The sequence below is a fragment of the Porites lutea genome, chromosome 1 (assembly GCF_958299795.1).
Source record: "Porites lutea chromosome 1, jaPorLute2.1, whole genome shotgun sequence".
Taxonomy (NCBI): Eukaryota; Metazoa; Cnidaria; class Anthozoa; order Scleractinia; family Poritidae; genus Porites; species Porites lutea.
The window spans coordinates 39,784,756-39,798,745 of record NC_133201.1 but is presented as its reverse complement, the minus strand read 5'-3'; the positions used below and the strand labels follow the sequence as shown (position 1 = coordinate 39,798,745).

At 39.6% G+C, this 13,990-nt stretch overlaps 2 protein-coding genes across 2 annotated transcripts; both read right to left on the bottom strand.

The window, feature by feature from the left end:
- Positions 1 to 873: 873 nt before the first annotated feature.
- Positions 874 to 4,277, bottom strand: LOC140929559 (uncharacterized). Its single transcript, XM_073379316.1, has 3 exons — positions 3,994 to 4,277; positions 2,291 to 3,312; positions 874 to 1,113 (listed from the first exon to the last, which is right to left on the bottom strand). Exons 1-3 carry the CDS (start codon positions 4,244 to 4,246, stop codon positions 877 to 879), a joined length of 1,512 nt encoding a protein of 503 aa, XP_073235417.1. The 5' UTR covers positions 4,247 to 4,277; the 3' UTR covers positions 874 to 876.
- Positions 4,278 to 5,638: 1,361 nt separating this feature from the next.
- LOC140950325 (small ribosomal subunit protein eS4-like) lies at positions 5,639 to 12,509 on the bottom strand. Its single transcript, XM_073399548.1, has 6 exons — positions 12,448 to 12,509; positions 12,237 to 12,314; positions 10,599 to 10,779; positions 9,139 to 9,236; positions 7,311 to 7,557; positions 5,639 to 5,874 (listed from the first exon to the last, which is right to left on the bottom strand). The coding sequence occupies exons 1-6, from the start codon at positions 12,448 to 12,450 to the stop codon at positions 5,684 to 5,686; spliced, it is 798 nt and encodes a 265-aa protein (XP_073255649.1). The 5' UTR covers positions 12,451 to 12,509; the 3' UTR covers positions 5,639 to 5,683.
- Between the last annotated feature and the right edge of the window lie 1,481 nt (positions 12,510 to 13,990).

Below are 13,990 nucleotides of genomic sequence, written 5' to 3'. Positions count from 1 at the left end.
AGAGGGTAGTCAAGGATTGTTTTGAGAATGTGCAAACAAATGAAGCCTAGTCTACCACAGAAGAGGCGTTACCGTCCAGCACTCCACACCCACCAACGCTTGCCTTCGTTGTCCTGAAAAACGCGAAAAAAATAGCGTCTGTTCTGCAGGCTATGAAATAAAACCTTAAATTCGGGAGAGCATTAATTAAGCACGCTGATTCGCGGCATGTCTGCAACGTAGATTCCTGCAAAGTCAAAATCAGATCAGGTTCAAATGTCTCTGTCCAAACGTCAGTACGTATCATTTTCATAATAATAAAAAAAGTACAGTTCCTTCAAAGCAAGAGGAAATCAGACTTGTGCTCTGTTAGCAGAGTGAAGTAACTCAACGTTCAATAACTTTCCTTTCCCGAAATTTTAAATGTCAGTTTTAAAAACATGCCTCTACAGAGTGTTAAGGGGCTCCCACACTTGGAGCCCGGGAACTAATGCCTGGGCACCAGCAAAATTAATGGTGTTGTGTTCACATCTTGAGTACCCGATATTTTGACAGTGTACATAGTTACTCCACGGTGTGAACACAGAAACCAGGTGCCCACTTTTGCGCTCGAGTACAAGGTCTCCACCTTGTTCTCGGACAACGGCACCGCGCAAGCCGAATTCTCCCGAGGTACTTAAAAAAGGGTGGTTCACATTAGTGCCCAGCGAGTACCGTTCTCGGGCACCGTGTCCGGACACCAAGTGTGAACGCTACCTAAGGGTCAGAGTCAAGAACAGAGTCAAATATAAATTACTTTATTTTAATTATTGGAACAACTTGCAATTACACACTATACAAACACAACATTTGGTCTTCGATAATGATCCCCCCCCCCCCCCCCAAACCTCCACGATTTTAAGTCCAAACTTGTGTAGGCCACGGTTTAGCCCTGCGATAACCATGTTCTTTCTTCTCCTGTCCACAAGAACGTTTTCCCTGTTCGACAGCGATTTTCCTTTCTGTTTTTCTTGCGCTGGAGTCTACACCACTCGTACACCGCCATCTTGGCGTGCTTGTTTGACACGTTTTGGTGTGTTCAACTTTGGCAAAGAATTGGTCCATCTTTTGTCTGGTCTGGTCTTCGGTTTCTTCCTGAAACAAAATTAACGACCACCCACTCAATCGTACACGTTTGATACAGTTTGATGGCAAAATACATAATTTGCAAAATAGATCATTTCGGTGTCAATAGCCGGCTCTTCACAGACTTTTGTGAGGGTCTGTGAACAGACCACGCGGTGTCAATATTATCTTTGATAAATATGGAATGGTCAAAATCCGAACGCATTAGGGTCAAACTACTGCTTGCCGTTTTTCTGGCTTTTTACTTTGTTTGGGGTTTGCTTGTTTAATACAGATCCCGCTTCTAGCGTCCATTCAGGGAAAAAGATTTGAACCTAACCACTGGCTCATTGATAATTTGAAGGCACCTTTAGATTATTCAAATCTAGAAAGATTATTTCAGCCAATTAAGATATGTAAACAGTGTCACACGAACTTTGCGGGATCTTCATCCCCCATGAGAAAACTGTCGCCATTTCGGGAAGCCCCACTACTTGTTTTCCTGCGAAATGACGGGCGCTTTCCATTTTAATACCAAGAAATTCCGGAGATTCCGGTTGGGATGTATTCTAAATGGAACATACTCTTTTTGGGCGTTCCACTGGAAAATGCCCGGGAATAACTGGAAAATTGAAAAGGTAGTCCTGTTTTCCCGTTGGAAACTTTTCCGATGGAAATGTATGTTCCATTTACGAGGCTTGGAAAGGAATCACCAGTTTAAGGCGATATCTGTGCCACCATCTTAAATCCTGGTAATGAGAGCATAAAAGAATGGAACTTCACGTTCTTCACTCGATGGACCTTTCCATGGAAGTTTCCCAAAGTTTTTAATAGGCTGATTTAGCAACACAACGGGAACGTCAGTTGACGACGGCGCGCGCAAATCAAACAACTGGCTTGAACAATGGCAGAGCGGCAAATTGAGCACCGGTAGTCGTGTTTAGTCCTTTCCGCGCGCTTTCCCGTCGTGGAAAGCGCCAGACGTCTCAGGAACAAGCGAAGAAATTCCATACTGATTACGTGTCATTAGCAGGGGAGTGCTTTTGATTGGTCGCGCCACGTGGGAAATTTGCCTCAATCAATCAAAAGCACTACCCAGATCTGGGTAGTGACACATCATCACTAAGAAATTTCTGCGCTCGCTCCTCAGACGTCACTTTACGGGGAAACCAGTGGGATGTTCGCTGTTTTCTAAGGCTAGCCTTACCTTTGATATTCGTTTTTGAGGAAACTGGAGGCCATCAAATTGAAACAGTTTCACGCCTAAACTTCGTGTCCTCTTCAATTTCTCCTTGCCTCTGCTTTTTTCAACACAATTTCCTTTTTTATTCTTCCTTTTCGATATCTTGCACCGTTCCTTAAAATGCACAAACCTGCAACTTTCTGGTGTTTTTACCTCCAGACTACTTTCCGTCAAACGGCTAGGGTAATCCGAGCTAAGAATCGGCGATCTGCTCTCGATCTTTGTAGTAGTACCTAGGGAAGTTGAACGGTCATCAAGCTTTGAATGGATCCCTTCGCACAACTGCCTCCTGGTTGTCTGGTTTTCTAGCTCAATCTTGTGGTTTTTAATTATAAGATCTCCCGAAGTCGAATTAAGATTCTGCGCAGATCTGCCCCGAAGGGCGACGGTTTCTTCAGAGCTTATACCCATCTCACTAACCGAAGATTCTTTTGGTGAATCACTGGAATAAAATCCTTCAGTACCAGCTATTTTTGATATAACCACCGGTGTATTACAGTTTAAGTTTCCCTTACTTTCGCCATGTCCTGATTGAAAGACCTCACAACTGCTCTTGGATGTGTACGAACGCGCTTTGCTGCTCGCTGCTTTGGCTAACTTCAAACTTTTTTCGCTATCTGTAAGGAGTGATTCTTGGCCCTCGCCAGCTGTTTGCGCTTTCTTTGTACGTCCATGTTTTACATTAGTTGCACAACAATCTCTACCAGACTCTTTTTTTTCTTGAATGCTCTCTGTTCTCTTTCCTAACAAGGTACCATTCTCAAACTCGCCGCATAATATTTCCAGCAGAGTAAGACCGGCTGGTTTGGTTTTCTTCTTGGGATCCTTGTTCCTCTGTCCCTTGTTTCTGGTTCGCTCTTGATAGCGTCTTTGAATGTCCTTATTCATCTCATTGCAGTTCTGTATTGATTTTGATGGTGTTTGAATCTGGCGATCGGTGAGGGGTTTATTTGTGTTGCTGGTTTTGTTGTCTTCGTTCACATCACCTGGTAAAGAAATACCGAAGAGTGTTAAATTAGAAAAACGAGTCAGATATCCATCTTACTTTGTCTCCAGGAGCTTTGATTTAACCTGAAAAGAAACAGCGCCGGAATGAAGGAAACGGGACAAAATTCGCCTGTGCAAAGTACTCAAAGTATGTTTATCAGCTCACTCCGGGCTTCTCCAATCAAAAGGGAGGAGCCCCGGCGGGACAAGAATCCGGGTTGGTCTTTCTGCGCGCGCGCAATTTATCGTCTAACTTTGAATCGTTTCCCACAATTTTTCGTTTCTTGTCATTTCATTCACTTCGCATCATAAGGTGTGACAATGAGAAGAAATTGATTTCTCTCAAATATGGGAAGTTTTTCAATGCCTACGCACGTAGCAACTTGAACAATTTATAGATGTTCCCAACGACACTACAGTGTAGCAAGGTGCATCAGCAAACGAGAAATTCATCATGAGTAAGGGACCGGAGAGTCTTTTGCTCGAAAATCTTTTCACGCAGTCTAGGTGAGGAGAGACCCAGAATGTGTCTACTTGCTCTAAATAAAACATTTTAATTGAGGGAAACTTTTGCAAGGACTTATGCTTTTGGTGAGTATAACGGAAAACAGCATATTAAAGCGGGAAACAGTTTTGTAACCGCTCTCAGGCTTATACAATCCAAAAGGTTATTAACCAACCTTCTATGTTAATATGCGTTATGGAACGCGTTTCTCTCTTATCTCCATTTGCATGGAATATCTCCCCGTATTGACTCCAACACTCTTCTTGACATTTCACAGGTGGTTTTATGGACATTTTGAACACGTGCGTTTCTTCCCGCAGTCGATCAAGACATTGCTTCTTTTCCTTTTCCAGACTTTTCATAAAAACTTGATGCCTGTAATCCTCTAGTGAAAACCCTTTGAAAAATCTCTCCGTAGAACTTTCCATATCCAACAGGTTTCCTTTAACACTAAGAGCACAAAACCGTAGAGAGCTCGAATCTTGACGATGTTCGTTGTGGTGACGCCATAGTCAGCATTTGTGACGTAGTTACTGCGCGCATACAGCTAGACTGCACGCGCAAATAACATTGCGCTCCAGCCAGAAATTTGAGCGGATTTTATTTTATAACAGTTATTACTCAAGGGTCGAAACCAGTCTTTCATTTGCCTTGGTTTAGCATTGCTTTTAAAGACGGACCATTAGAAATAATCGGAGCGGGGCGAGATGTAAAAATGTTTCTCCGCAGAATTCAGCCTACAGAGTTTTTTTTTCTGGGGCATAGTAAAGAGTTGAAAAAAATTTTTCATTTTCTTCCATACACTGGCAGTTCTTCTTGTAACGCGTCCAAGATTGACGTAAGATTTATCATCAGTATAATTTTTTGTTTCATTTCTCAGACGTCTTTGTACATCTTTCCCACGCACCGATACTGTATTCTCCAGAATACGCGTCATTTTTCCTAACCCGAGATTGCGTAAAAGAATTCAACGCTTTGGGTCTGATCTCAGATTATATTCGTTCGGGCTTTTTCAGGGGAGCGAGGGGAGTGTCTTGCGCTCCATGCTTGCTTCCCGCTTGCCTTCCGCGCTTGCTCCTTTCTTTAACAAGTTTTATAAGTTTATCTCTCAAAAGGCATTACTAGATGGCAGTAAGAGGCTTTGTAGCGGTACGTGAAGGGCTTGTATTGAACTCATTCATCTTAAATTTAAAATTTGAATACATTAAATACTCTCTCCCCATGTGGGGCTTTTCAGGGATAATGACACAAATAATTCGAATGGAAAATTACACGGTGAACAAACATGGCTGATAGGAGGCGACCCAAGATGGCTATTTTACAATCGTGGCTGAGGGACTAGCGAGAAAAAAATCAAGCTAGTGGTCAGGGCGGGACTTTTAATTGGGGCCTCGCGATTTAAAGTCCGTCACTCTAAGCGACCGACCACGCTGCCTCGCAAGTACACTTCTCATGTACCTGTGTCTGAGAAGAAATGGATGAAGAATGCCGTCATAGGAGGCTAGGTTAGAGCTGGGGTTGATCACAAGCCATTTTGTGCGCCATCGTTCCTTTGCACACTCGTTGGGAGTTGGAGGATACAAAATGAACTCCCTCAATAGCTGAAAAAAGAGCCTGGAGCGAGGCTGTGCTCTAGAAAACACTGAAAGGGGCTCAGAGGCCTAAACCTGAGAAATACAAGGTCCCCAGCCTAGGATTGTTATCTAAAAATACTAAGATTTTTTAAAATCAAAGAAGTACCAGGGTCACAAAGCAATGTTAGAGCACAGCATTGCTAGGCTAAAGGTTTTTACGCAATGAAAACAACACAAGTCAGGGGATACTGTGATTCTGAACATTTTAATACTGGTCCTTCTGTATCTCATTTACATGGAGCTCATTTTGGCCTTCTCTTGCAGCCTTCTGTCTCGCTCCTCAGCAATAGTGAGCCTGATTCCTTTACCCCTGGGTAGGGACACGTGAGGCTTGTTTGTCTTACCAATGATGAACACATTGCTGATTCGAGTGGCAAATGAATGACCTGTGTTGTCCTTCACATGGACAATGTCAAATGAACCTATAAAAACACATGATTAGAGTTGAGTATTTTGCCAGCACTGACAACTATTGGCATGCCAAGAAACAATATTTTCATCAACAAGGTTGAAGCTTGTGAGATCTAAATACATGCAGGAGAGAGACATAAAAATAATTTTGTATATACTTTTGACTAAAAATATCTGCCTGGGTATGTCAAACAAAATTTTCACTGTGCCAGTGGTCACATATGACGTCCAGAAGACAAGAAACTAATACTTTTATTTTCCTGGGCAGGGTTGTTCAAAGCTGGGCTAAGATAACCCAGGGTTAGTGCAAAATTTGAATTCAGATATGGAAGCTTAAAAAGTAGATTCCATTTAATTCGTTTTGTCAACAAGTTGATGATTGGATGTTTTTAAAATCAACAAAGAAAATTATCCAAGAAAATGCTTTTCAATAAACGAAACGGAAACCCGGATTAAATTTAACCCTGGGTTAAACACTAATTGCCCTTCGAACAACTGGGTCCAGATGAATAAAATCTAACCTGAACACATGTAAATAGTTGAACCAGCCCCATAATGGATCATTATATGCTTCTGGGAAACTTCCCACCTACCCCTCCCCTAAGCCAACATTTTGCCCTAAGTAAGTAAGAGAAGTAAGTGTTTATATTGGCGTTGGGGAGGGGTAGGTGGGCAGTTTCCTATTGCAGTCAACAATCATACATGGACATGACATTGATTGAGTCTGACAACATTTTTGCCTTTCCCAAACAAAATGGTGACTTAGCTGAATGCATGCCTCCTTAGAAAGAAAAATTATTTGCAGCTCTGGGTTTGAATACTGTGCGAGACTCACATTCTCTTTTTTATAATGCATTTTTTTTTGGTTAAAATTGCTCTTCCCTTATTCTCAAGCTGTTCAGCTACAGTAAAAGCGTGTAATTAAGAATCTGCTGTTTTAAGAACCTATAATGCTAAAATTTGCCAGTTGAGCCCCCTCTACACAAGAACCTGTTTGGTCTAAAATTTTAAACAGGTTGTTATTTTCTAAAATCTACAAAAATTTGGTATACTAGGGCAAATAAGATAAGTCAACATTCATGATCCTCTTTGGAGACATAGGAGCCTTATTACTCCAACTGCAATGTGAATGCCAGTGTTGAGAATCAAGCTGAATACCATTAAATACTCTTAGCTTCAATACATTTTTTCTTCATAAAATAAGAATTTAATAAAACTTTCACAAGTATAAAACAAGTGAGGCTATTATTTTGGAGACTAAAGACAGTAGCCACACTTCTAAATTACACTTGTAAAAGTTTAATGAAACTGGCCCCTGAATAAGTTAACTTTTTGCTAATTACCATATTCTTATGTAAGAACTTCTTTAGGCTTACATGGGAAAATGCAGATTGTTACTGACAGGTTTCTACTGTATTAACCGCATCTCTAAGAAACTTCAACCTACCAGCATGTCTCTCACGATGAGTAACAACACCGACTCGTCCCATGTTACGGCCACCAACAACCATAGCAAGATTTCCTGTGTCAAACTTGATGAAATCAATGATCTTGCCAGTCTTGATCTCCAACACAACAGTGTCGTGCACAGCAATCAAAGGGTCAGGGTAGCGGATAGTGCGGGCATCATGAGTCACAAGGTATGGGATACCCTTCGCTCCTGTGGCTACACGTCTCACTTGGCCAAGTTTGTACTGAATTATCAACACAAAACATATTTTATCAACATCAACATGACACTTGCACAGTTTAAACTACAGTATTAATTACTGGTAAATGTTAGCCTTTTTTAATTAGTAAGACAGCAAACGGACCTTAAAATAGGTGGCCAGCTCTGAAGGGTATGCTACTTTGGCCACAACTCACTTACTCACTCACTCAAGCTCTTTATCCCAGCTGGGGCATAAGGCCGCAACCTTACCCTGAGCTGAGCTTTGGCTTGTGCTTCACCCCACATTGGACCCAACTCCTGAAGCTTCACACACAACATATATTGCAATAATTGTAATTTATCTTAATATCTAAAGAACTTTTATAACTTGTCATTGGTCAAACTCTAATCTGAATAGCATGAAATAACAAAATGAACTACAAACCAGGAGTTATTATGTTATTGTTAAGTTCACAGCACACTACCATTCACAGTACATAGTATTTAATATATTCTTTTGCCAAAAAAACAAAAACCGCATTATTATTCATTCAAAATAGTTACAATACAGGTTCTGATTGGCTCCAATCCCATATTTAAAAGATGCAAGCAATATACCATCAATTTGATGTTATAGTTTGATTGGAAACGTGGTTGATCAATGGTATATTTGCCTAGAAACGAGGCTACCTGGGCAATGCTGAACTGAAACAAATGGCACTCACAGCTATTCAAAGATGAACTACCATAAAATTCCGAAAATAGGCCCCTCCAAATATAGGTCCCCCAAACTTGTAACGCAATAAACACCGCTGTTAAATTGCCCCTCCAAATATGAGCCCCCTGGGGGCCTGTACTTGGAAATTGCCCTCAACTTTACAAAGTAAAACAAAGCACAAACAGTAAATTGCCTTCCAACTATATGGCTGGCCGAATCATTTTTGGAACGCAAATTTCCCTCAGTCCCTTCAAAAGTAAGCCCTCTAAAAGGGCCTTTGGGAAATATAAGCCCCGGGCTTATTTTCTGAATTTTAAAGTATCTAAATTTCTGACCAAAACTGAATGGAAGAAATGCAAGAATACGCAAAACATATGGCTTGATAGATGTTAACTACTTTTTGTGTAGTATCTGCAAGAAAAAAAAACATCTGTTTACATCCCGAAAACGTGCCGAGAAATAGGCCAAAGTTTTGAAGAAAGTTTACAAGGAGGTGAGCTTGTTAAGAACTTGGAAATATTTTAAATGACTAATAACACAATTATTGAATTTAAGCTATCATATGGAGTAAAGAATTATGCTGATCTTGGAGGTTGTTGATAACACTCTTCTCAGTCTGTCTGCATATTTCCTCATATCATACAAAATCTCATTTAATGATAATTTTTTATTAAAAAATAACACTTTCACTTGCTAATTGTTAACAAAGCAGAAACACATGAACTTTTTCTCACTACGGAGCATCAGCAGTAATAAATTCGAATCAAAGATTATTCATCCTTCAAATTTCTGCTTTTTATTTCACCATCATCTGCTCCATAACAATACACCAAGCTCCTCAATCAATCAATCAATCAATCCACTAACTCTCAAAGTGAAGTCATTAATTCATAACATTTTTCTCACCTTAGCTTCCTCATTAGTGATGCGGTGCACTGTGAAGCGACCTTTCACGTCATAGAGCAGGCGGAAGTTCTCGCCAGTTTTTTCAATGGAGACGACATCTAAAAGAGGCAGAACAAAATCACTTTATTGACTCTTAACAGATTAACTGTCATCTTTTTATCTTTGTCATGGCACTAGACATAATTTCAACATTTATGCTAATCCTCATAATGTGAAGGACACATGTCAGACACAGCCCTGGCACAACCCAAAATGAGCAACCTTTGCCCCCTACTCCACACTTAGGTTTAGTAACATAAAATAAAAACCACACAATGTTGGGCCTTTAGCACCTGCTGCTCTGATTAAAAGTTTTAACTGGGCTGCAGATGTGAGCGTGGTAAACAACCTAGCAAACCTTAAGTCTCTTTGTACTCATGATCCTAAATATGAGCGAACAGGGGGGGAGAAGGGGAGGAGGAAAAAGGGTGAGGTGTTTTGTCCTAGGGTTTGAAAAATGGCAGAAAAATAAACCATTTTTTGGGCTTTTTGAGCTTTCATGCAAAATTATACACATGTATCGAAGAATTACTAACAAAAGTGATGGTCAGGCTTTTTTGGAGGCTGCAAAAATGAATTCACCAAATACATTTCAGAACCATCCAGAACTGCCCAAGAACAAAATCTGGCTGAACATGGATAATTTTGTCAAAAAAATATAATTTCCTTGGAAAGCTTGGGGTTCAAAGGGATATATCGCTGTAATGGACTAAAACTGTTCCCACGCTTAAGTCAAAAGCTGCAGGGAATCCTTTTCAAAGCCACCAACACCATAACAATAAGCAGGGACTTTAGCAATGCCTATGGGCCATCATTACTTGTTCAAAATAACAATAACAAGGGCCATCATTACTTGTTCCAAATATTTCCCTATTTCTGATTGGCTTATTAATTGGCTTATTTAATAAGATAGGGCTATTATAAGTGTGGAAATTTAATTCTAATGACAATTAAAACAATTTCTTTACCACTGAATTTGGCTTATGAAAATAATGTTGATCTCACAGGTTGTTATCCACTTTAATTTTTAAATTCGAAAGATAACACCCTCTTTGATCCATATACCTCTTAACATCATACTCATTTAACATCATATTCAATTAACCACCTGTTTATTATTTTCTCATCCGAGTTTTGGCAAGAAAAGTTAAAATGGCTCTTATGCACGTTACATTACATTGCCAAGTGCCTCAATTATGAACAATGTTCAGTTCTTTGCATTATAATGTTTAAAAAATCTTTTTGGCTAGTTATTCCAGTCAACTTTACCACTGGCAGAACTTGATAATTACTAAGAAACCTGTCTTGTTTGTAATTCAAAAGTAACGATTGGGGGTCAAGTCAGCTTGTTTGATGTGAACATGCAAAAAAGTGACTGTTTCAGAAATTAGGATTATGCAATTGATATAATGAATTCTCACCCATGAAGCCAGCAGGGTAGGTGACATCAGTCCTAATCTTTCCATCAACCTTAATCAATCTTTGTTTAAGAATCTTCTTGACCTCGTCATAGCTCAGAGCATATTTGAGGCGGTTTCTAAGGAAAACAATGAGGGGCAGACACTCTCGCAACTTGTGAGGACCGGTGGATGGACGTGGTGCCTATAACGAAGAGCAAATTGTTTGTCAATATACTGTTGAAACTACCCATGTATTATAGGAGTTCATTACATGTATCCCTCCTCCTCCAATGCCTGGTTCCTGAAAGGGCAATTAACGCTAATCCAGGATTAAAATTTTGTTCCATTTTTGTATTTTACCTTCCTATGTACTGCTTAGAGTAACACTTAGTGTTAACATTTCCATTTCTCAAAGTGAAGGCCCAACAATGTTTTGTAAGCTCGGGCTGCATGTTCTTGGGCAAGAAAGCCTTGCTTAAAATTTGGATTAATCCCAGGTTAAACTTAACCATCTTACGGGGAACCAGGCCCAGGTTGTTTACCTTGAACAAAAAGTTTCAGGAAAATCTCGTTGGAAAGTATATGGAACACAACTTTTTGGGTCATTCCAGGGGAAAAATTTCAGAGCGACAGAGCATCTGAAAAAGTTGTTGTGTTTTTCCGAACGATAATTAGTTTCCATTTCTTCAAAGCCATCTCTGATACCTGTTTCAGGCCTTTGCGGCCATTTTTGAAAGGGGAACTGATTTGTACAAATGGTAAGTGCGATTCCAGGATAAAATTTACCAGTCCTGAATTTTGCTTACCATTTGCTCGATCAAACTGTGAACCGAACGGTTTAGAAAGAAATATGCACTAGAACAGAAACTGATAATAAACCTGACACAGGCTGGTGGCAGAACGAGGCTCAGGGATGAAGGATTAACATTAAACCCTCATCTACTATCAGTAGAAACTGAGAGTGAGCCTTTTAATACATAACATACATAAAAAACATAAAACTTTATTTATACTCGAATTTTAGAGTAGCTAACAAGCTAATATCTTCGAGCTGACACTACATAAAAACTATATAGAAAATATATATATATACATTAAATGCAAGGAAAGAAAATATAATAATTGTGTTATTGGAATCTGCTAACATTCATTTCTCTTACAAGAACAAGAGAAATTTATGGTGATTTCCAGCAAGGTGTACTGTGAGCTGATAGATAACAAGTATATCAGCCAATCAGAATGCAGAATTTACAGTAGAACACTGGCAGATTTTTACGTTATTATCCTTAAAGGGATAACTTCAGAAACCAACACTTTGAGGAAAGGGGCACTTTTGTTATTCAGTGAGTATTTTGAACTTTTAATAGCCTCTGTGAAAATCTTTGGTGAGATTTGTACGAAATGTATGAAATAGTATGAAATTATTGCTGTATCGACAATAAACATATGGGCCGGTACGAAAATCTTACCCAAATTATAAGCTGATCATGATAGAACAGAATTCGAGTGACCTTGATGTTTCATAAAACATTCCATGAGAAGTCACATTAAACAATTAAATCGACATAGTCCAGCAAAAAAGATTAATAATGACTGGTTTTATCAATTAGGGTTAAAAATATATAGAGTAAAAGAAGATATTTTAATGCTTTTACTTACAAAAGTACCAGACAATTTATCAAGCATCCAATGATGCGGAGCATTTAAACGCTTTAAATGCTTCTTCGGACCACGAGCCTACAAAATAACAGGACAGTACTACAGTTTAACGTTCAAACTTGCAATTTATTTCATTTTATTCCGAGAAAATTGACCTGATAGTCATAGATGGATTGGATAAAACACTATACTTCAACTTTTCGATACTAACCATGTTGGCGACGAGAAGGAAAGAGACTGCTTCCCAGGGCTCCTTGCGATTTGGAACGTCCCACAGTGCATTGCTGCCGAGGAAAGGGTAAAATGGCGGACAGATTTGATCGTTTGGAGCGCGAAAGTCCTATTTTGGCGTAAGTTTTGGCTCTTTGCATTTTTATTCTTTTTTTAGGCTGGATATTGAATATGGAAAAGAGTACTATGAGATTCAACCAATGCGTGTTTAGGAGTTATGCCAGTTTTGCGGTATTAAGATCGATGTTTTCCAAGCGGTATTTCGGAAATTTAGTTTTAATTCAATTCATGTGCGGTATGATCACTGATCATCAGGGCCATGCGGGTTTTCATACCTTTGGCTGACAGAATTCGTTGAAAGAAGATTCGTCACGGTATTGCGATACCGTTCATGATCCATGGTCAGATCGTCCCAAGTTAGGTCGTTCGATTTTATGGTCAGATCGTTCCACAGTTTTAGTTCAAATACAGATTTGAATCAGCAGCGTTCTAACCAGAAAAGCAGCATCTAGTATAATGCGCACACATCTGTTTTGAACTTTCAAAATCTCATCCAATAAGCCTGCATTACAGCTTCCCTAAACATACACCCTGTACTCTAGAATAGGTTTAACACTAGCATAAAAAATACATATAATGGGATATTTGACTGGTAGGAATTTTTAATGCGAGCCAGAAGAGCAGCGTCTTTGAGGAGTTTTTTCTTGAGATTCTCTACGTGGGATGACCAAGACAGGGAGGGGTTGATATCCAGTCCCAAGAGATGTTCATCTTGAATTTGCTCCAAACTCCTATCGTTCAAACACAGCAAAAGGGCACATTCTTCCCAATGGGACAACTTTTGTTGAGTACCAATATTTTATTATCATGTATTTTGTCTTTTCCGGATGGGCAGCCATGCCATGATCTTTGGTCCATGTCGCTGTATTAGAAAGATCCTGTTGAAGTTGTACCTGAACATCAGTCAGAGTAGAGGCACTAGCATAGAAAGTAGCATCATCAGCAAATAGGCCATCTTTATTTTTCCAGGGTAAGGACAGGTCATTGATAAATAGGAGCAAGAGGGTAGGGCCCAAAATTGAGCCCTGAGGAACTCCAGATCTCAATATTTTAGTATCAGATAACGTTCCTGCAATGTTGACACACTGTTAACGGTCTGACAAGTAGCTCTTGAGCGACAGTAATGCTGACGAGAAGCAACCATACATTTGTAGTTTGGTTACTAGCAGGTCATGAGTTACAACATCAAAGGCCTTGGGTAGATCTAAAAATATCACGCCAGTGTATAAGTCTTGATCCATTGTCTAGCTCAAGCCAGTCGTCAGTCATTTTAATCGTTAAAGACTCATTTGAGTGGTGAGGTTGAAATTTAGATTGTGTTGAAACAATAAGATTAAAGAAACAAAGATACAGTATTAAATTGGTATATATGTGTCTTTGAAGCAGCTTAGAAATAACAGGAAGAACAAATCAGATGAAAACTGTTCGGATTAGAAGTTGGTCCAGATTTGCGAACCAGTGTA